The 23,552-nt window shown below is 51.4% G+C and overlaps 1 protein-coding gene across 1 annotated transcript in view; it reads right to left on the reverse strand.

Annotated features, from left to right (window-relative positions):
- Positions 1-23,126, reverse strand: part of LOC146271996 (potassium/sodium hyperpolarization-activated cyclic nucleotide-gated channel 2) — a 28,155-nt gene extending 5,029 nt beyond the window's left edge. Inside the window, exons 1-4 of the mRNA XM_084707902.1 lie at positions 21,940-23,126; positions 19,098-19,521; positions 14,774-14,935; positions 6,621-6,839 (exon numbers count right to left, since the gene is read on the reverse strand). Of these exons, the coding sequence (XP_084564028.1) occupies positions 6,621-6,839; positions 14,774-14,935; positions 19,098-19,521; positions 21,940-23,126 (1,992 nt within the window). The remainder of the gene's footprint in view (positions 1-6,620; positions 6,840-14,773; positions 14,936-19,097; positions 19,522-21,939) is intronic.
- Positions 23,127-23,552: the final 426 nt, after the last annotated feature.

The following is a 23,552-nucleotide window of genomic DNA, read 5'->3' on the forward strand; positions in this document are numbered from 1 at the left end:
ACACACACCACCAGCGAACAGCCGCAACACACACACACACACCTTTGGCTGACTCTCTGTCTAGTTTCCAGTCCCCTAAGTGCTGACTAGCCGACCAGAGGTATAACATCACAGCACCGTCCTCAGATCCAGACCAACCTGGAGGTGATCTGACCAGAGACTCTGTCAACAGCAGGCCATCATCAGGACAGCACCAGGCAGATGTGTAGCTGTGATGCTGAGGGTCTGGCCTGGGGTCACCCTAGGGCCACCCTGGCCTGCACAGCGTGGATAACCAGGCAGGAAACAGAGCTCTGCTTAGTGAAGGATGACATCATCTTAGCAGGTGCTGCTGTTTAAACCCATCTGACCCTGGTAGCCTCACAGCAGGGGAGGGTGGAGACAGAGAGAGGGGTGAAAGAGAGAGAGAGAGAGATAGGGAGAGGGACAGAGAGAGAGAGAGAGAGATAGGGAGAGATAGGGAGAGGGACAGAGAGAGAGAGGGACAGAGAGAGAGATAGGGAGAGGGAGAGAGAGAGAGAGAGATAGGGAGAGGGACAGAGAGAGAGGGACAGAGAGAGAGGGACAGAGAGAGAGAGAGAGAGAGAGAGAGAGAGAGAGAGAGAGAGAGGGAGAGAGAGATAGGAAGAGGGACAGAGAGAGAGGATTTGTTTTCGAAAATATTTTTTCAACCTTTCAAAACTTTTTGTCACAGACAATAAAAGGAGAGTAGAGGAGAGGGTCGAACAGGGAGAGAGGGGAGAGGATGCAGAGTGGAGAGGAGGAGAAGGAGCTGAGCACCAGCTTAGCCCAGCTCAGTGACAGTCATGCTGCAGCATCAGCACCCTGTTTCACTTCACTGAGCACAACACAATGTAACTAAGTGTACTTGTTTACTTCACATCTCTGAGCTGAGGGAAAAACAAAGAGACAGAGAAAGAAATATCACACTCCTCTGCCTTATGGTGTTACATAACCAAGTATCCCAGTTGATTTTTGTCATTGACACATCACAAGTCGCTGAAGAGAGAGAGAGAGAAAGAGAGAGAGAGAGAGAGAGAGAGAGAGAGAGAGAGAGAGAGGGAGAGGAGAGAGATAGAGAGGGAGAGGAGAGAGGGAGAGAGGGAGAGAGGGAGAGAGAGAGAGGTCACTTAAGGAGGCGTTCTTGTGTGGAGATGTTGATGTACACTGGCTGCTTGATACAACTGCATCACAACAGCTGATCTGAGAACAGCTGTATCCAGTCCCCCCCCATTCAAACTCTAGGCAGAGAGAACACACAGGGCAGATTCCAGATCTGTTTTCTAAACGGATGGTGGGAGAACACACAGTTTTTTATTCAGCTGTGGATGTACGGAAGACATCTTGGTGTTCACTGAATGAAAGCAGAGGGTGAGAGGGTGCTTGCCGTGGAGAAAAGGGGCGCTGTCTCTTTAAGAAGCTGTCTGTTCTCTGTCTGGTTGGCATCTGGATTAGGGCCAGGCCTCTGTGATTGGTCCACTCTGTCAGGAAGAAGACACCTGAGGAGCGTATGGGACTGAGCCCAAGTGTACACCCACCCAGACACACACACTCACACACACGTACACACTCATACACACACACATATTTACTCCTTCCAATTGACTGGAATGGGGGTTAGAGGTCAACAAACCGGTTTCTGAAGGTTTAAACACTTGACAGAAGTTGACAGAAATGAGGTAGAGATGGTCTATCTGATTGGCTGAAGCACCTGTGTTTCCTGTAATTCCTGTAATTGCCGATTGATTTTCACTACCTGACAGCCCTCCAGTGTTTCTGAGAAGTGGGAAAAGGGGGTTTCTTGATGCGTCACAGCGGAGCGCCCAGAGGGGGGTGACAAGCATCCCAAAAGAGGGGCGAAACAACGCCCTTTTTCTTTTGTCGCCGATGACAGAAGAAAAAAAAGGGAGTTTTGCAGCTAGGAGGAAAAGAAAGAGGAGGAGGAAGATGTGTAGGAGGAAGAGGAGAAGAAACAGAGGAAGGAGGAGTAAGGAAAACAGGAAGAGAGGGGAAGAGGATGCAGAGTAGCGCCGTGAGAATGAGCCGTGCCCCAGCCAAAGCTCAATTTAGGGCTAGTCATGCTGCAGCATCAGGACTACCCTGCTTCACTGTCCTGATACAGGGCTACAGCTCTCCTGATACTCCCCTGCTTCACTGTCCTGATACAGGGCTACAGCTCTCCTGATACTCCCCTGCTTCACTGTCCTGATACAGGGCTACAGCTCTCCTGATACTCCCCTGCTTCACTGTCCTGATACAGGGCTACAGCTCTCCTGATACTCCCCTGCTTCACTGTCCTGATACAGGGCTACAGCTCTCCTGATACTCCCCTGCTTCACTGTCCTGATACAGGGCTACAGCTCTCCTGATACTCCCCTTATGGAACCTAACCTTTCCTATGCTTAACCTGCCTGCCTGCCTGTCTGTCTGCCTTGCTGACTGCCTGGGTGACTGTCGGTCTGTCAAACCAACCACACACACACTACATATATCCCTTCAACTCAGAGGCGTAGCTAATTTGTCCACACAGCTCCAGTGGCCTGGGTTGGCAGCTTTTTTTTCTGGGCGTGTTAATAAACAGCCGGAGATAATCCTTAATGGAGCCAGCGGTCCCTGAGCCCTCTGACAGCAGATCAGCAGGAGAGAGAGAGGCTCACAGCCCAGGGGCGAGCCGGGCCCTTCCTATGCCTCTCTCACTTCTGCCCCCTCCCCCTCCCCCTCCCCCTCCCCCTCCCCCTCCCTCTCCCTCTCCCTCTCCCTCTCCCTCTCCCTCTCCCTCTCCCTCTCCCTCTCCCTCTCCCTCCCCTCCCCCTCCCCCTCCCCCTCCCCTCCCCCTCCCCCTCCCTCCCTCCCTCTCCCCCTCCCTCTCCCTCTCCCTCTCCCTCTCCCTCTCCCTCTCCCTCTCCCTCTCCCTCTCCCTCTCCCTCTCCCTCTGTACGAAGGGATTGATGGTGGTGGTGGAGGGAAGGAGGGAGAGGTGGCTGTGGAGGGGTGGGGGGGGGAGAGAAGGAGGGCGTCACTCGGCAGGATGTGACCTAAGAGAGACAAAGGGGATGTGACCTAAGAGAGACAAAGGGGATGTGACCTAAGAGAGACAAAGGGGATGTGATGTCCTGATGGACTTGTGTCGTCCACAGCTGTCAGCAGGCTAACCCCTGTCTGCCTGTCTGTTCCAGGCGCTGAGATCTGCCCCCCGAGGTGGGTGACGTTACGTCCTACAGGGACACAGTGAAACGCTGTTGCAGAATTCCACCTGACGGAAGCGTTCTGAGAAAAACCTGACAGAGACAGGTGGTTCAGGAACGCCTGTCAGTACTCGATAGCATCCGTCCCTGTTAATATTCCATCTGCCTCTCCTCCACTCTGCTGCTCTCTACAGCCCTCCCCTACTGCTCTCTCCACCCATCCTCTCTGCTTTTCACCTCTCCTCTCTCTCCACCCGTCCTCTCCTCTCTCTCCTCTCTCTCCTCCTCTCCTCCTTCCTCCCCCTGTTCACTGAGATGGTGTATGGGTTACCTTCGTGTCTGTGGCAAGTGAGACACTTGTTTTAAAACATTCACCTGCTGTGATTCATCACCAGGTAATTACACACAGCTGCCTAGGAGAGCAGGTCACACACCCAGAGACAACCTGCAGAGCAACGGTTGCTGGGGTTACGTTGTTAACAGGTAGACATTGCAGTGCGGTCGTTAACGGTTGCAGTACAGGCACATGGCCACCATGCTGACCTTGGCCAGGCAGGACTGTGGAGAGTCTTCTGGGGCCCAGATAACAGAGTCCACATCTCCAGATCCACACAGACCTGAGCAGACAGCAAGACTCTTCTGTAGACAACAGCTTCCCCTCCCTCCCTCCCTCCCTCCCTCTCCCTCAACCAGCCTCTCAAGGACACCAATGACAGAGAGAGAGAGAAGGAGGGACGGAGAGGGGGAGAGAGAAGGTGGGAGGGAGGGAGGGAGGGAGGGGAGGGAGGGAGGGAGGGAGGGAGGGAGGGAGGGGAGGGAGGGAGGGAGGGAGGGAGGGAGGGAGGGAGGAGGGAGGGAGGGAGGGAGGGAGGGAGGGAGGGAGGGAGGGAGGGAGGAGGGAGGGAGGGAGGGAGGGAGGGAGGGAGGGAGGGAGGGAGGGAAAGGCAGGGTGGTAACAGCAGTGAGGGGGTGGGAGAGGGGGAGACGGAAGACAGAGATGTTATGAAGAGAGGGATATTAGGAGGGACAGGTCCAGAGGGAGGGAGGTGTAGGAAGGGTACATAGACAGAAAGAATAGAGCGAGAGAGAGTGGGAGGGGGTGAAAGCAATTGACTGAGAGAGTAGAAAGAGAGAGCGAGGGAGAGAGACAGAGAGGGAGAGAGAGAGAGACAGAGAGAGAGAGAGAGAAAGAGAAACAGAGAGAGAGAGAAAGAGAAACAGAGAGAGAGAGAGAGACAGAGAGAGAGACAGAGAGAGAGAGAGAGAGAGAGAGAGAGAGAGAGAGAGCCATGGTTGCGTTCGTACGTCACCTTCAGGACGACATTGGCAGCAGGACACACAGGTCTGCTGCCTCATCAATTTTCCTACTGCCCAGAGGGACATCATAACACACACACACACACATCTGCCCCCACCCTCACCACCCTCACCCACCCTCACCCACCCTCACCCACCCTCACCCAGCCAGCCAGCAGCGACTCTCCTCCACTCTACCTGGCCGAACACACCCTCGCCTTCCGATTGGCTGCCGGCGTCCCCGGCTCCTCCCACATTTCCTGAGCTGTGCCCACTCTGCTTGGAGACAGGGGGAGGCTAGCCGGCTGCTGGAGCAGGGGGAGCTAGCTGCATCGCCACAGCAGAACAGTCAGGCTTTTGTTCTTCACCAACCTGTTACACAGAGCCACTTCTGACGACAGGGGGACTGCTAATGTGGAGAGGGCCTCTGCAGCGCTGCAGCACACACTGCAGTGCTGCAGACACGGGCCACCACACAGACCTACGGCTGTTCCTCAAGGAACAACATAACGACAGACACCTCACCTAGAGCTTGTCCTGGCTTGTCCATACCTAACTAGTGACCCTCTAGGAACAAGATAATGGCAGGCACCTCACAGTGCCTGACAGTCACAGACACAGTACTGGCTACATGCCTAACTACAGAAGCTACTAGAAGCCAGATATTTCTCCCTGAGACACTGACAGACCAACATACGCTCTCGAAAACAAGACGTCAGTTTACAGTGAAACGTTGAGACACAGTGCTGGCAGCAGACCCAGCTACAGAGAAGGGGTACTAAACCAGATCATGGGAACCACATGACTGAGACTAAGTTCACAGCAGGCAAAGTACCATCAGGGAATCTCTACTGACAACCTGAGTAAACATGTTAGCGTTGCCCGGCAACAGAGATAGGGCCTGGAGGATGTGTCACACGTGAGAGGGAACGTGAGCTGCAGTGGTGTGTGTGTTTGTGTGTGTGTGTGTGTGTGTGTGGTGTGTGTGTTTGTGTGTGTGTGTGGTGTGTGTGTGTGGTGTGTGTGTGTGTGTGTGTGTGTGGGTGTGGTGTGTGTGTTTGTGTGTGTGTGTGTGTGTGGTGTGTGGTGTGTGTGTTTGTGTGTGTGTGTGTGTGTGTGTGGTGTGTGTGTTTGTGTGTGTGTGTGTGGTGTGTGGTGTGTGTGTTTGTGTGTGGTGTGTGTGTGTGTGTGTGTGTGTGTGTGTGTGTGGTGTGTGGTGTGTGTGTTTGTGTGTGTGTGTGTGTGGGTGTGGTGTGTGTGTTTGTGTGTGTGTGTGTGTGGTGTGTGGTGTGTGTGTTTGTGTGTGTGTGTGGGGTGTGGGTGTGGTGTGTGCGGTGTGTGTTTGTGTGTGGGTGTGTGGTATGTGCTTGTGTGTGAGTGTGTGGTGTGTGTTTGTGTGTGGGTGTGTGGTGTGTGTTTGTGTGTGAGAGTGTGTGTTTTGTGTGTGTTTGCGGTGTATCTGACTGAGAGGATATGACCTTAACACGGTTGCAACCTCGTACAGAAATGAACCCATTCTCTCAGGTAATACACTCCTGCTTTTGTTCCCCCCACCACTCTCTCACACACACACTCCCTCACACACTCACACACATACACAATGTGCTAATTTAACACCTGCGTCTAAGCACACAACAGCTACAGACACACCATCACCGCAGTCAGCTTAGCAGGGTGGTTTTGAACACATTAGGAGCCATGTTGTGGGCTGTGTGGTTGTTTGTTGTTAATAAGATAATGGAGGATAACCAGAATGGATGAGTGATTGAGAGAGAGGAGATGAAAGAGGAGAGGGATAGGTAAAGAGATGGAGAGGGAGACTGAGAGAAGGATAGAGAGAGGGATAGAGATGGATGGACGGAAGGATAAACAGAGGAATGGAGAGAGGGATAGAGAGATGGATGAATAGAGAGGATGGAGGGATGAATGGAAAAAGGGGGATGGATGAAGAGGGAGAGAGGGATGAAGACAGGGATGAAGAGAGAGACGACGTGAGAGATGAAGGGATGGATGAAGAGAGACACGACGTGAGAGATGAAGGGATGGATGAAGGGAGGGATGAAGAGAGAGATGAAGAGAGATATGAAAAGAGAGATGAAGAGAGATACGAAGGTGTTCCCTCCAGGCATAGCTCCTTACCTTCTCCTGGTACTGCCTCCTGGAGGAGTCCAGTGATTGGATGAGGGCGGTGGCGTGGCCAATGAAGACGGCGTAGCAGGTGGCGCCCACGATCATGCTGAGCATGGTCAGCCAGATGTCCGATAGGCTCTCAGGGGCCTGACGACCGTAACCAATACACAGCATGTGACTCATCGCTTTGAACACGGCGAAGGAGTAGAGCTCTGACCAGGTATCATTCTGTAGGAGGAGAGAAGAGAGATGAAGGAGAGAGAGGGGGGGAGGGAGGGAGAGCAGGAAGGAGGAAAGATTCAAAAAGGGAGAGAGAAAGTGGGAGGAAGGGAGAAAGGTAGGAAAAGGTCAGGAGACCGGAATCAGAATCAGAATGGATTTTATTTGCCATGAATGTTTGCACAAACAAGGAATTTACTTTGGCAGGGAGGTGCATACATTAAACATATAGGAATATTGAAACTTAAATATGTGAACTAACTATACAAAAGGAGCAAAGTCTAGCTAATACTAAGGGGGTCTAGTTGTTACTAAGGGGGGTCTAGCTAATACTAAGGGGAATAAAAAATAGAATATAAAATATGAGTAGTAGCCATAATTTACAATCTAACCTAAAACATACCGAGTGCAAAGAGAAAAGAGAGAGAGAGAGAGAGAGAGAGAGAGAGAGAGAGAGAGAGAGAAAGAGTAAATGATGAAGAAACTGAGATCTGAAAAAGGGAAATGAGGAATGGTGGAGGGAGGCCAGAGGGTCTAGGGGAAGACGTTGAAGAAATGAGGACTCATGAGACAGACAGAGAATTAGAGTGAGAGAAGGAGAAAGAGAGAGAGGAGAAAGGAAGAGAGAGAGAAAAGGAAAGAGGAAGAAGAGGGATCGGGGGAATCCTGGGAGGCCTAATCAGGGAGGTAGAGGAGTTTTGGAAATGATTTCCTCTGAGAGACACGCTAATGAGAGGCCATTAAATATGCCCTTTCAGATGCGCGTCAGAATATTCAGAATATAAATCTCTGTCACACGCACACACACCACACCCCTGCCAGGTCTCAGTACTTCACAAAACACATCACGCCTCCTCAGCACCTTATCACCAAGGGCCCTCAACAATGCTGCAATCCAACGTGTTTTTTTCCTCGAGGGAGGAAGGAAACGCTAAAAGGAGACACAAAAGGACGCAGGGAAGGATCCTATCTTCGGGGATGAGAACCCTGTCTAAAGGGACCTGCAAACCCAACACAAGCAGCATGCTGTTCCTCTGGAGAGACGTACAAACAAACAGTTTCTCTATGATCCCACAGGCAGGAAGATCTGTGTGTCACAGCCTCATACTTCCCTCTCCTCTCTCTCCCTCTCCTCTCCCTCCCTCCCTCTCCTCTCCTCTCTCTCCTCTCCCTCCCTCCCTCCCTCCCTCCCTCCCTCCCTCCCTCCCTCCCTCCCTCCCTCCCTCCCTCTCCTCTCCTCTCTCTCCTCTCTCTCCTCTATCCCTCTAATTTCTCTCCCTCTCTCTTCCTCAATCCATCTCCTCTCTCTCTCCCTCTATCCCTCTCCTCTCTGTCCCCTCTCTCTCCCTAACCCCATCAAGATGGAGAGAGGAGGGAGAGAGAATGATAGAGAGACAACAATAGAGAGAGGAAGGAGGGAGGGAGGGAAGGAAGAAGGAGAAGGATGGAGGGGGAGGATAAGAGAAAGGAGGAAATTATTGTGCAAAGAGGAAGGATTTAACTGAGGCCTCATGAGGACAGAAGTAAGGATGGATGGATGGATGGAGGGATGGATGGACGGATGGAGGGATGGAGGGATGGAGGGATGGAGGACAAAAATAAACAGGGCTCGAGTGAGCGGGTCCTGGCTAAACAGTGCATGAGAAAACAGAGAGAGAAACAGAAGAGTGAAAGAGTGAATAATAGATGAATGATGTGCACTTTGATTCTGAAATAGAACTGGAGAGAGGGAGAGAGAGAGAGAGAGGGAGAGAGAGAGAGAGAGGGAGAGGGAGAGGGAGAGGGAGAGAGAGAGAGAGAGAGAAGAGAGAGAGAGAGAGAGAGAGAGAGAGAGAGAGAGAGAGAGAGAGAGAGAGAGAGAGAGCGAAAAGAAAAATATATCACGTTAATCACTGAGGAATACCAACTCTCTCGTTTTTCGCATGTTGGTCGGAGCCTCATGAGACAGGAAGGTTGATGACATCACATCCTGTGCGACCCAACCCTTAACTGGTACTACAGTAGTATACTACTACTCCTCTTGCTTCCTCTCCTTGCATCCTTCCCTTGACTCCCTTCTACGCTACAGCCTGATCTGAAAACACACAATATCTCTCTCCTTCTCTTCAGCCAGTCTACCTGAGCTGCGATCCTCATTATTACACAGAAATGGGTCAGCAGTGACATCCAGGCAAACAATGAGACAGACAGGCTGACAGGAAGACAGACAGGCAGATAGGCAAACAAACAGACAGACAGGCTGGCAGGAAGACAAACAGGCTGGCAAACAGGCATGCCAAAGCAAAGACAGGCAAGGCCAAAAGACAGAAAGGGAGCCCAGATCAGGAGATGTATGTTTGTCTGACTCATCCTCATCAACGCTCCCCCCATCCCCACCCCCCCTCGGCCCCCACCCCCTGCCCCCCTGCCCCCCTGCCCCCCTGCCCCTCTAATCACCTCAGGGGGTCAAGGACCAGGACTGAGAGGATGAGACACTGACAGTCAGAAGCTTGAATATGGAGGGGAATGATAGCCAGGAGGATCAGTGAGATGAGGGAGGAGATGGAGAGAGAGAAGAGAGAGAGAGAGAGAGAGAGAGAGAGAGAGAGAGAGAGAGAGAGAGAGAGAGAGAGAGGGAGGGAGGGAGAGAGGGAGGGAGATATGAAAGACGAAGAGAGGGGCGGATAGAGAGATTGACTGAAGGATGGGGGAGTGGGAGGTGAAATATGTTCCAAGATACAGAACTGCCATTGGATCATAAATCAACAAGTTCCACACCTTCTTATCCTGAAATCTTGTATCTCTCATGTTGTTTTATCATCTTTAGAAATGTGAGACAATACACTATCAAATATTGTACACTGTATTGTAATCATGATTGTCTTTTCTCACATGGGGAGAGACAAAGATTGTGAAAGAGAGAGGGAGAGAGAGAACAACAAAGAGAGACAAATACAGAAATTGAAAAGGAGAACGAGGGAGAGGGAGAGAGAAAGACAAAGGGAGAGAGAAACAAAAATACAGAGAGAAAAAGAGAGGGGCAAAAGGAGAGAAAGGAGCTAAGGAGAACTAAGAGAGACAGAGACAAAGAGAGAAAGGGAGATCGAGAAAGAGAGATCGAGAAAGAGAAGAGCGAGAGGGATGAATAAACGACATGCGGGCTGAAGTGATGACCCATGTGAGGCCCTTGTGGTGTCTGCTGGAGGGTGGTGGAGGGCTGATAAGCAGAGTAAACATGACAGAGTGGAAGTCTCTCATGTCATAAAGCCAGATGGCTCCTAGCCTCGTCACACCACCCCGCCTTCTGTCTACAATAGCTTATCTAAATTCACAGTGACCAGTCACACACTACCACCTCTCTCTCTTTGTGTCTCTCTCTCTATCTCTCTCTCTCTCTATCTCTCTTTCTCTATCTCTCGCTTGATATCCCTCTCTTCTTCTCTATCTCTATGTCCTTCTCCCTCTCTCAATTTCTCTCTCTTCCTCTCTAGATGTATTTCCCTCCTTTTGTCACATCTCTCTGTATTCTTCTCCCTTTCTCCTTCTCTCTCCCCCTCCTCTCTCTGCGCTTCTCTAACCCAGATGTGAAGATCCTCAGTTTTTTTTATTCAGTCAGATTCTTTTTCCATCTCTTTCTCACAATCTTATTTCCTTCCTTCTCTCGCTCCTTGAATTTCTCTCTCCATGCTTCAGTGACCCCAGTCTCCAGTTAGAGTAGGAGAGGAGGAGGAGAGAAGGAAGAGATAAGGAGGAGAGGATGAGGGGAGGATGAGGGGAAGATGAGGGGAGGAATAGACCAAGAGGGGCGGAGGGGAGGAATGGGGTAGGAGGAGGGGAGAAGGGGGTAGGAGGAGGGGAGGAATGGGGTAGGAGGAGGGGAGAAGGGGGTAGGAGGAGGGGAGGAATGGGGTAGGAGGAGGGGAGAAGGGGGTAGGAGGAGGGGAGAAGGGGGTAGGAGGAGGGGAGAAGGGGGTAGGAGGAGGGGAGGAATGGGGTAGGAGGAGGGGAGAAGGGGGTAGGAGGAGGGGAGGAATGGGATAGGAGGAGGGGAGAAGGGGGCTGGGCAGGGTTGTAATAGATGTGTTTAATCAGAGAGCAGAAGGCCAGACATCCTGAGATCCAACAACATGCTGGACATCAGCTTCCCACCGCTATCTGGCTCTGACCGTCTGGAAGGGTTCCAGGTCAGGGAGGGAGGGAAGGGGGGAGGGGGAAGGGGAGGGGGTACAGGGGGCGTGGGGGGGAGGGGGAAGGGGAGGGGGTACAGGGGGCGTGGGGGGGATGGGGGAGGGAGGGACTGTTTGTAGTTCCAGGCACACGCATCCAGTCCAATTGAATTTGGAAAAGGATCGTTCAACAAAAAGAACAGAGCCCGAATTCTGCTAAACAGGAATGAGATCATCCTTTGCTTTGTCCCTCCTCTGTGGGGCCGTGAACACAAACGTATTAGGATGCGTGATCCAGTTAAGGATCCCAGATGATAGATAGCTGCGTCTCACTTCCTGTCGAGGTCCAGCCTCACGATCAGCAGCGATCCAAACACTCCAATTCCAAGTGAGTTACGCATTCCAAACTCCAATTCCAATTCCAGAGAAAGGCTCTGTTTCACATAATACTACACCAGGAGATGAACACCATGTAATTATAGCAGGTATCGATGTAAATACAGGAAGTGACACAGTAATTAGCAAGCTAATTACAAGCCAGGAGAGTGAGAGAGACATCTCTTGATGTGAGTGCATGCGGTCCTAAACAAGGCTGAGTAAACAGGTAAACAGTCGTGTAATTACAGACCCTACACCTCTGCCTGCCTGTCTACAGGCTTGCCTGCCTGCCTTGCATTTGTTCATCTACAGCATCACAGATTCAACCACACACATACACACTTACACAGACAAACACACGTTGCAACCTTCCTCTCTGTCTCATATCCAAACACTAAACAAGCGCAATGTGCTACAGAAGGGGCTCCCGATATCAGATCTACAGTCAGCAGGGAAGTCCAGCACATAAGTGCCTTTCATTTATCTCCATTAGCGCTTTTCTACCTCGCACAGTCCGGTTCTAGTCACACAGCCTTGCCGGTTCTCCGGGAGCCTGGGTTCTCCAGTGTTCTCCCCGCCTGCCTTACCCTGCTGTTCCCCCAGGCCCCTGCCGTGATGGATGGCCTGGCTGCTGCACACTGGCTAATGTTACCACCTGTCAGCCACTCTACAGGGGGGAGGTCCCAGGTGGCAACAGACTGGCAGGGAGGGAGGGAGGGAGGGAGGGAGGGAGGGAGGGGAGGGGAGGGGAGGGGAGGGGAGGGGAGGGGAGGGGAGGGGAGGGGAGGGGAGGGGAGGGGAGGGGAGGGGAGGGGAGGGGAGGGGAGGGGAGGGGAGGGGAGGGGAGGGGAGGGGGGCAGGGGTCCTAGGCTGTACATCAATAGTACATAATATACTTCCGTAAAATCCTTTCCCTCTGTCTGTCCTGTGGGAAACGATGTCTAAAGACCTGGCCTGTCAACCCTGACCCCGTCTTCAATACAGAGATTGGCTTGACACGATACGAAGGGGGTGGGTTAGGGGGGTGTTACAGGGAGTGATAGATTACATCAAATGTATGTCTAGCATGGCTGTATATTTACAGGAGTTATATAGGACCTGACAGAACGCGACTATGTGTGCGTGTATGAGTGTGCGCGTGCTCGCATGTGTGAGCAGACAACTTTTTCTATCATGTCCCATAAAGCCTGTCTGTACACTTGCATGAGTGTGTGTGTGTGTGGAGTTTGGCTGTTCACATGCTCAATTAAGAAGCTCACCACCCCCTGATCACATGAGCACCTGCCCCCCCCCCCCCCCCCCCCAGATGTCTCCTCCTCGATCCATACATCGATAGCCCCATGTGGTGATTGGCTGTACTGAAGGGTCATTTGCTGCAAACGCACTGAACCAAACCATTCCATAATACACACTTCCACACTGGCTTACCGCTGCATAAAGGAGCACGGGGAAATAAAGACGATGCGTTTTGATTCCAATCATTCTCTAAGCCACACGGGGGGGCTCTGTGATGAGGGTTATTTCTGTTTGTCGATAATAAAAAATAAAAACAAGAAGGAAAAACAATCGTCAACATCTGCCCTCTGGGAAGGCGTTCAAAAGGACGGATAATTTACGAGACGAGGTGGTTGGCAGCGGTGGCGTGGAGCAGAACCCGTTTAAAGAACCATTTGGAGCGCAGCCTGGAGCCTGCTTTCCTCTGGTCCGGGAGAAGAAACGCCCGATGGAGGGGTTCAAAAACACACTGCTTTTATCTCACGGTACAGAGAGAAGGAATGGAGGGTGTTGATTTGAAAACTGAAAGAAGGGGGGAGAAACAGAGAGAGGTAGATGCATGGAATAAAAGAGCTGGACCTGGACAGAAAGAGAGAGGGAGAGGAAGAGAGGAAGAAAGAGAGAGTGGAAGAGAGAGAGGAGAGAGAGAGAGAGAGAGAGAGAGAGAGAGAGAGAGAGAGACAGAGAGACAGAGACAGAGAGAGACAGAGAAGAGAGAGAGAGAGAGAGAGAGAGAGAGAGAGAGAGAGAGAGAGAGAGAGAGAGACAGAGAGAGAGAGAGAGAGGGAGGAGAGAGAGGAGGGAGGGAGAGAGAGAGAGAGAGAGAGAGAGAGAACCAAAGAGAGTGACAAGAACAAAGAACCCAGCTGTCCTGTCACATTCCCATTCCTACGTTTTCAGCTCTTATCTCTCCAGTCACCCTCTATCACCCCCCCCCCCCTCACCCCCCCCCCTCACCCCCCCCCCCGTTCCACAGACTGAAAGCAAGGGAGGGGATACAGAGGTGTGCATACATTTCTCACCCTCTCCGCCTCTCTCCCTCTCTCACACCCAGACTCCCCTTTTTCTTTCCCTCTCTCTCTTCCTCCTCTCTCTCTTTCTCTTTCTCTCTCTCTCTCTCTCTCTCCCTCCTCTCTCTCCCTCCTCTCTCTCCCTCCCTCTCTCCCTCCCTCTCTCCCTCTTCTCTCCCTCTCTCCCTCCTCTCTCTCCCTCCCTCTCTCCCTCTCTCCCTCTCTCCCTCCCTCTCTCTCTCTCTCTCTCTCCCTCTCCTCCACAGATGGCTTTGTGTGCGTCTGGTTGGATCAGGGGATACAGCAGTCGCTTCTTCCTGGTCACCTTGGTGATTTATCACTCTGAAACATCGACTCACCGCCCAACACAGCCAATCACAGGACCAGCCCAACACAGCCAATCACAGGACCAGCCCAAGACAGCCAATCACAGGACCAGCCCTAACACAGCTAATCACAGGACCAACCCTAACACAGCCAATCACAGGACCAGCCCTAACACAGCTAATCACAGGACCAACCCTAACACAGCCAATCAAAGGACCAGCCCTAACACAGCCAATCACAGGACCAGCCCTAACACAGCCAATCACAGGACCAGCCCTAACACAGCCAATCACAGGACCAGCCCAAGACAGCCAATCACAGGACCAGCCCTAACACAGCTAATCACAGGACCAACCCTAACACAGCCAATCACAGGACCAGCCCTAACACAGCTAATCACAGGACCAACCCTAACACAGCCAATCAAAGGACCAGCCCTAACACAGCCAATCACAGGACCAGCCCTAACACAGCCAATCACAGGACCAGCCCTAACACAGCCAATCAAAGGACCAGCCAGGTTGGCCCTACTGGCACCCACTTTCACAGATGACGAAATGAAAATAAATGTGATGCGTTCGCCGACCAAAATTCCCAAATAACGCAACTAGACAAACAGAAATCCAATTGAATTCATTGACGAGAGAGACGCACATCTTGTGATACCGGCTCCCACGAAGTTTCAGGTCAGCTGTCTTAAGGAGGCCACTGAAGTGAGAGCTAGTGATGGGGGCTAGGGTTAGTGTGAAGGCTAGGGGTTGAGGTTAGGGTACTAACGCTGATGTTGTGGTTGAGGTCAGGTACGTACCACCATCTTGTTGAGGGACACCCAGCAGTCGGCGGGGAAGTCCTGCAGCATGGGAACCAGGAACTGGAGACACCCATCCCAGTGACACAGCAGCAGCATCATACCAATCAGGTTGATGATACGCATCACCGCACTGGCAAGGTCATAGGTCATGTGGAAGATCTGCAACCAGATGAAAATAGAGGGGGGGTTACAGAAAGGACGGGAGAGAGAGAGAGAGAGAGAGAGAGAGAGAGAGAGAGAGAGAGAGAGAGAGAGAGAGAGAAATAAACAATTATATTCATAAACAATATAGAGTCCAGAACAGAATACACCATCAATGGTGAATTAGGTTTTCAATACAGTCTTTAAATGGCTGTTGGGCTGTACCAATCACTCTTGGGGCGTACCAATCTTGATTAATGAGGAGGGGAGACAGCTTCGCATCAGTCAGCCATCAGACACAACAGGAACAGACTAGATATTTGTTACACAGAGATAGCGCACATCAATCAGTCCTGTAGGAGACACCCTGGGAGTCTCTCTCTCTCTCTCACACACACACACACACACACACATACAGATAATAAAAGTAAAGTCTCTCAAACATAGGCGGAAATACAGATCATAACACACACACACACAGTGATGGACAGGTAACCTCTCACACATCAGTCATCGTCAGTTTCAGGGTCGTCACAGACAGCCATCCGTCACCAGGGTTACAGGTTCGCATCACTGGTCAAAAAAATATATCCAAATCTATCAAAACGTATGACACATTTTCTACAAAATATTCATACCGGCCTTGACTGAACCTGAAATAAGCACATGATTGAAACGACCACGCCGAAAGCGATCAAGACCTGAGGTTTGACCAGGACAGAATAGTCACTGTAAAGTTTATAACAAGGTTGGATCTGGACAGAATGCACATTACAGTAAGAAGTGAGCTTCTGTTCGGACAGAATGTTAACTGTGGAGTGATGTTTTAGCAGCGCAAAATGCTAACACAGAAATTAGGTTTTACCAGCGCAGAATGCTAACTCAGAAATTAGGATTTACCAGCGCAGAATGCTAACTCAGAAATTAGATTTTACTAGCGCAGAATGCAAACACAGATATTAGGTTTTACCAGCGCAGAGCGTTAACTCAGACCTTTACAACTACGTCTGACCAACACAGAATGCTAACTCATGTGAGGTTTGACTAGGGCTAATTCAGTCACTCAGACGAGCAGAGCGATGAGACAGTCCGCGGTAGCCTATCTCTACAAGGGATGTGACGGCACATGAATCACATCAGCTGATCTTTCTAAACGCTATTTTGTCGGCTTTAACCTTTTAAGAGTTTCTGTCATGTGTGACACTGGAGCAGGACCAGCAGCAGAATACCACAGCTGATCTTAATGAGACACTCTGCCACTTAGCATAGAAAAGCTGTATTCCTTCTTTTATCTTCCTCCCAGCCTTTCTTCCTGGCAGATCCATCCATCTTTTGCCTTCCTTCCTAGCCTGCCCCCTCCTCCCTCCCTCCCTCCCTCCCTCCCTCCCTCCCTCCCTCCCTCCCTCCCTCCCTCTCTCTCTCTCTCTCTCTCTCTCTCTCTCTCTCTCTCCCTCCCTACCTCCTTCCCTCCCTCATCCCTCCTTCCTTCCCTCCCTCCCTGCCTCCCTCCCTCCCTCCCCTCCCTCCCTCCCTCCCTCCCTCCCTCCCTCCCTCCCTCCCTGCCTCCTTCCCTGATCAGTCTCATCAGAGCAGTAATTCCTTGTGCATTTTAACGGGGGCCCTTGGATCAGCCGCCTGCCCGTCCCATCTGTCAGCTCCTCTCTTTAACTCAGCACCAGATCTCGGCGCCACTCATCTTCCCTGCATGCCAAGTATCCTTTCCCATCATGCACCACTCTGTGTGTTTGTCGCATCATGTCTCCAGAAATCCAATTATCCAAAGGTCAAGTGAGCAGCCAGGGCCCAGTGAACAGGGAGCGCACCACTGCAAAATGCCAAGGCCGGCCTGCCAGCACGAGCAGCAGAGAGCAACACAGACCGATCTCATCGTACCTGAGGACCCTCTGTCTCCCTGGCAGCTCCTCTCGCTGATGTGATTTGGATGACAGAGAGGGGGAGGGAGGGAGGGACAAGGAGAGAGAGGAGAGATAGATTGGCTGTATCAATCCGAAGAACGCTAAGAACGTACTTGTGTTCTTGAGAAGAACATTCTTGCCAAGCGTACTTGCGAGAACGGTCTTGCAAGTGTTCTTGCAATGACTTCTGGGAAATCAGATGCGTTCTCGCTGGCCAAGTCACCAACTGATACATCCTTGATATAAAAGGGGGATCAAGAACGCTTCAAGGTATTTTTGGAGTTCTTGGTGACTTGTGTTCTTTGGATTGAAACCGAGTTTGCAAGAGCACAGGAACGGAGAAAAACGTGGATTGATAAACAGCCTTAGAGAAAGATCGCAAGATGGAGGGGGATGGAAGATGAAGAAAAAAAGTGTGTGTGAGAAAGACAGAGAGGAGAAGGGAGAGAGAGAGAGAGAGAGAGAGAGAGAGAGAGAGAGAGAGAGAGAGAGAATAGATTGAACCAGAGACCTGCCAGAGCACATTCCACACAGAAGAACTTAAGTTATACAGAGAGAAGCTTCACCCTAATCCTTGAGGAACTCTCCAAATGCTAAGTAAAACACATTCTATATTCTATTCTAATCCTAGCCTAGTCTGACCTTGCCTAGCCTGACCTAGCCTTTCCCAGCCTAGCATGTCATAGCCTAGCCTAGCGTGTCGTAGCTTCGCCTGCCCTAGCCTGTCCTAGCCTAGCCTTGCGTAATTGTTTTATTGCCTCACAGCAGCACAATTAGACAGAAATGTAATCATGGAGAGCTTCCCCCCTGGTGGTTCATATCATCACTAACTCCCCCATCTCCCCCCCCCTCCTCTTCCTCCCCTCTCTTCCCCCCTCCCCCTCTCCCAGCATCCTCCACCCTCACCCCACCTGCTCCTCCTCTGGAGTCTTAATTGATTAAGTGTGTTGGCTGCTGTAATAGGCTGCTTATCAGAGAGACAGACACTGCCTGTGGGTGAGCGGGGGGAAGGGGGGGGGGGAAGGGGGGGGGGACATATCGGCGGGGGGGGGGGGGCGGGGGGAGTGATGGGAGACAGAGGGGAGGAACTATGCTGTCTCTGATTAGTATGGATAGAGTGGCACACTCAAAACGTTCTGCCAACAACATTACACATATTTCATCAGGAGACAGGTGAGAACAGCTAGGTCTAGCCTCCCGGCGTCACACTCAACAAACAGGAACACAGACGCTCATGGCTCAGGGGAAGAGCTGAGGAGCGGGCTGCCGGCCTGCCTGGGCACGGGCCAAGAGACAAAACAAACAAACATTCCGGAAGGAACCCTTTGACCTCGAAACACAATTAATTCCAGGGCGTTCTTGGAAATCCATCTAATGATCAAGTCAGAGGCAGACAGCTCAGCAGGAGTGGGAGTACACAGCACAGAAATTGAATCTGTGTATCGAACAGGCCCTTGTATGTGAACTCACAGAGGCAGCGGATAACAGTAAGAGTCTTTGGCGAAGTTTTCCCACGTTCTAATCTTGACGGTTTATTCCAGAATGTCATGGTTCCTTCTAGCATTCTAGAGTCCTGGAGTAAGATTCTATTAAATGATGTGTTTCTGTCGGTGAGATAGCAGTTTATAATAACAATATTAACCTTTCTTTAATCATTAATAACAATGCAGGGGCCAGCTGGCAGCGTTTATTGGGCCCTGTAAGGGGTTTTCCAGGTCGGTAGGGACAAGAATCAAGGCTTACATAGCAGTGGGCTGTTAGACAACCTACCATTTGGAATCATTTCAGTGACTTATCTGTGCTAGATTAGCCTCATCTGGCACAACGACACCTATGTTCTGCCAACCTCATCCACCCGGGACTCTAATCAGACACAATGTACTCATTTCATTCTCTTTTATACAGAAAGACATACGGCGATTCAATCAAACACCTGTTTTAATAACCAGAGGGATTTCAGATCGGTATTTTGGTGACAGGTTTGGAACACTTTAAACCCTGGGATTTCAGGCAGACTCAATCAAACACCTATCTCAGTAACCAGTGGGATTTCGGATCAGTTTTTTGGTGACAGTTTTGGAACACTTTTAACCCTGGGATTCCAGGCAGACTCAATCGAACACCTTTTCTCAGTAACCAGAGGGACTTCAGACCCAGTCTTTCAGACCCAGATGGGGTTTATCTAAACCCTGGGACTTCAGACAGACTCAATCAAACACCTATCCTCGTCCCCCAGATGTGAGTGCGGCACAAGCAACCCTCACCTCCTCCCACTGGTGGATGTAGCGTATGAGCCTGGAGAGACGCAGCAGGCGCAGCAGGCTGAGGATCTTGGTGAAGCGGACGATCCTCAACGCCCGGGCCGTCTTGTACACCTCCGAGTCGATCCCCTTCTCCACGATGAGGAAGATGTAATCCACAGGGATGGATGACACAAAGTCCACGATGAACCAGGTCTTCAGGTACTTCTTCTTGATGGTCTTGGGGTCAAGGATGATGTTGGAGTTGTCCTCTATGATGATGCCGGTGCGGAAGTTGAGGACCAGGTCCATGAGGAAGAAGGTGTCGGAGACCACGTTGAAGATGATCCAGGGCGTGGTGGTCTCATCCTTGAAGAAGGTGATGCCCACGGGGATGATGATCAGGTTCCCCACCATGAACATCAGCATGGTGAAGTCCCAGTAGAACCTGTGGTTGAGTGTGTGTGTGTGTGTGTGGTTGAGTGTGTGTGTGTGTGTGTGTGTGTGGTTGGGTGTGTGTGTGTGTTAGTGTGTCAGAGAGGTTGTGTGTGTGTGTGTGTTGGAAAGGTTGCATGTTAGTGTGATTTTGTGCATGTATGTAAATACGTGTGTATGTGTAGATGGGTGTGTGTTTATGTATGTGGATTTTAGCGTGTGTGTGGACGTACATGTTTGTGTGTGTGTGTGTGTGTGAGTAATTGTTTGTGTGAACAGGGGAGAAAGGAGGACAGGAATAGAGTGAGAGAAGTGAGAGAAGCTTCCACACAGAAAACACAGAGACACTAGAGGCTTCCTCTCAGAGGCCCGTGAGGATGCAAACACCTCACACAGTGAGGAGGCAGACTGAGGGAGGCTCTCTGCACTGATGCGGAAGGAGAGCAGTTCAGCCCAAGTCAAAGACACATCCTAACCGGGTTGAAGTTTGCTCGAGAGGCTGCGAGGAGGGTGTCGACCCTCTGCCATTTCTCGATGTGCCTCGTCTCACTATCAGGCGCTTACAGAGAGGCCGTTGGGGGGGGGGGGGGGGGGAGCTGTGGGGGGGAGGGGATTGCTGGAACTCTATTTTGTCAAACTGGTGTGGGGGGGGGACTCAACAAAGGCTGGATGAATGTTTGGTCCATTAAAACACATCAGGTAAGTGATGTCGTGGCAGTTAGCAGAGCAGGTTGGAAACTAAGTGGTTTTAATGAGAGGCGTGAGGCGGGGGGATAAAGTAGAGGCAGAGAGAGATAGAAGACAACAGATTAAAGGAGAGAGAGAGAGAGAGAGAGAGAGAGAGAGAGAGAGAGAGAGAGAGAGAGAGAGAGTGGAACTGATAGAGAGGGGTAAAAAGGACGGGGGACAAAGAGATTGGTGGGTGGGTAGCAATACAGAGGGCTGTGTGTAGTTAAAGGGAAAGAGAGAGGGTGGAGAGGAAGAGAAGGGAGAGGTGGAGGTGGTGGTGGGGGGGAGAGGGTTGAGTGTTCCAAGGCCGCGCGCAGTCAGAGAGCGGCTGATGCAGGTGCAGCGCTGAGTCATTACACTGCGACTGACGCAACAAGCTCAGAACTCCGCCACGGGCCTGCTACAACAAAAACAACCACCTCTGTTGAGACGAAGCCACGACTGAGCCACACGTGGTCTGCTCGAGGCGTTAAGGAGAGTCGTGACCTATGCTGTAGGTTGAGCTCACCGCGAGGAAGCTCGCATGATAGGCCAAACATAAGCTTGAATTCTCCTAATGTGTGGTCCAATTACGCACCACTATTGATTTGGTGTCGCATGAAACCTTCCAGACAGAGTCAACGTAATTCGATACAAGTAGATAAAAAGGAGCTTTCTGTGGCACGAGCTTTGTGTGGCACGGTGAGTAGCTTAATCGACTGTGGGCGCGTGCGTCTGTACTATGAAAACGGCGGGAGCAGATTGCTGTCCGTGATGCTGAAAACAGATTGACCGGCTACGTGTTGTGTGACATGTCCAGCGGGAATTTGGTAAACTATTTCTGCACAGACACACAACATTTTAATTTGAGCACAACCGTCACAGGGGCCTAGAAATGGACGAGGACGCCTAAATGTGTGTCAAATATTCTTGAGGAATCAGATTGTCCTTATCGTGTAGGAAATCTGTGTATGTGAGCCCACCCCGTCATTAAAATGCATGATCCTGGAGTCGAGGCGGCGGATACGTCTCGAGTGATTATGCTTGAGCTTTTTGCACACTTGGCTCAAGGTGACATTCCATTACTGAGTGCATCACACACGCGCACACGTTCCGTCATCCCGGGGCTGGCGCGTAGCCCACTACTCTACAGTCACCCTCAGCTCGATCAAACCCGTTAAAGCAGCCACCTTGTAAATAAATTATTGTGGTGCGGCTGTATAATTGTGTGCCCACTGATCGTTCGATTCCGGTTAACGAAAGCCATGTGACAGTGTGAGCGCGAGGATCGAGCCAGGGGTCCTAGACGAGCTGCAGGCGGGCTGAGGCTACGGCTCGTCTTTGTTTACAACCTTGAGAGGACACAGACCTAGTCTAGATCTCTGGAGGATGTCCAAGGTTGTAGCCCATAGGGTCAACCCATTTAATTAAACACAAACACACGACATCATTCCGTCAATATTTCATTGACATAAGGCGAAATCATTGTTAGAAATAAACATTATTCTATTTTTCAGATCACGTAGACATGGGTCATTTCTTGTTTTACATTTCTAAAAGATTTGTAGCATCGTAGTAAACCTAAACATAGCCTAGAGCCCTTGTTTTTAAAAGACGGTGGAGACACTATAAGCGCCTTCAATCACAACTTGTTGATGGTCGTGAGGGCCCAGACCGGCTCTGTGTGACTCAACATGCACACCTATGGCAACCAATATCTTACCTGAAATCACTGTAGGGATGGATAATCCAGTTTCCAGCGGATTTAACCCTTTCCTGCTCCCTCTCAACCGCCTTTTGACTGCCATACATGCGTAAGGAGAATTTGTTAACTCCAGGTTGTAGCATGTTGCTAAACTGGCGCTGCATGAAGCTGGCTTGGCTGCCTTGCGGCTCCGAATCGTCGGCCACAATCTGGGGTCCATCCTCGGGCTTCTGGAAGGTGACAGAGTTCCTGGGTTGCCCTGTCTGGGTCTGGGTCTGGCCCAGGATCGAGGAAGAGGCTTTCCGACTCGGAGCGTTGGAGAAGGACACTCGGGAGTCCTTTTTCTCGGGGAAAGCTGACGAGCCCGGGGTGACGCCGGGGTGGTCTCCGCCCTGGCCCTGGGTCAGGGACCCGCCCGGCGTGATTGAGCCGTCCATGCTGGCCGTGGTCGAGTTACACGCTCCCCGCTTCCCCCCGTCCTCGGCCCTCCCCGGACCGCCCGTCTGCTTCTCCTGCTTGGAGATGATCGAGCGCAGGCTCCCGGTACCCGAGTCCCGCCTGCATTCTCCGTTTTTGTTGCATTTCATGCTGGAAATGGGAGCGACGCTGTTGCAACCATCACCTGCTGTCGCGTTTAAAACCTCAACCGCGACCGCTGCTCCAGACACCTCCGCCCCTGTCGCTCTGATGGTCTCGCCGCGCCCGACAGCATCTCCCGGGCAGGTTGTCAGGTTGTTCTCGGTCGCTCTGGAGGCTACAATGGGTTCGGAGACGGCACGAGCGTTATCTGCTTGTACAAGGCAGCTGTTGGACCTCCTCTTAGTCGCCGTAGATGCGGACGCGGCTCCCCCTTCTGGCGTAAAGTTTTTCATCCTGATACTGCCGCCGCCGCCTCCTCCTCCTCCTCCACCACTGCCGCTCCCCCCGGCACGGCGCAGCCGTGGATGCTGAAACTTAGACTCCTCTTCCCCGTCCTCCGTCTCGTCCATGACGGTGTTGCTGGCCAGCCCGGGCTGCTTTACACCGGCAGCGGCTTGACTGCCAGCACCGGTGGAAACGGAGTCAACAAAATTCTTGCTGCTGTTGCTCCTCGTACAGTTGGACGCGGCAGCATTGGGCGCGCTGATGTAGCTACATCCGCTGCCGCCCGCCGCCTTCTTTTTCATGGTCGCAGCAGACGCCGGTGAAACCTCATTCCTGTCCATGACATTGAGCATATCAAATTTTGCCTCCAATTATCTTTAGAGAAAACCAATCAGGTGTAGGAGGGAGCCGGGTGAGAGGGGGAGAGGAGAGAAGAGGGAGGGGTGGACGTGACTTTTTTGCAAACTAAAGACTCATACTTTTACTGGGTTCATGGTGTCACAGATGCTTGCAGCTCCGATTAATCCCATCCAACCATCTAATTACAGCCCCGACCTAATTAGGGTCATTGATCTAATTTACAACCTCACACCTTTCATCGGATTCTAATTCGGATTCCGATTAACCCAAAAAATCACAAAGCAGTCAAGTATAACACTCTAGTAGCTAATAGAAGCAGCCTCTCTTCGACTATTAGTGACACTTCATCATTTACCACGGTTCAATTAGGAGTTAAGGATGATGAACCGAAGATGTCATTGTTTTTA

The sequence above is a fragment of the Hypomesus nipponensis genome, chromosome 10, assembly GCF_054491055.1.
Source record: "Hypomesus nipponensis isolate SF chromosome 10, ASM5449105v1, whole genome shotgun sequence".
NCBI lineage: Eukaryota > Metazoa > Chordata > Actinopteri > Osmeriformes > Osmeridae > Hypomesus > Hypomesus nipponensis.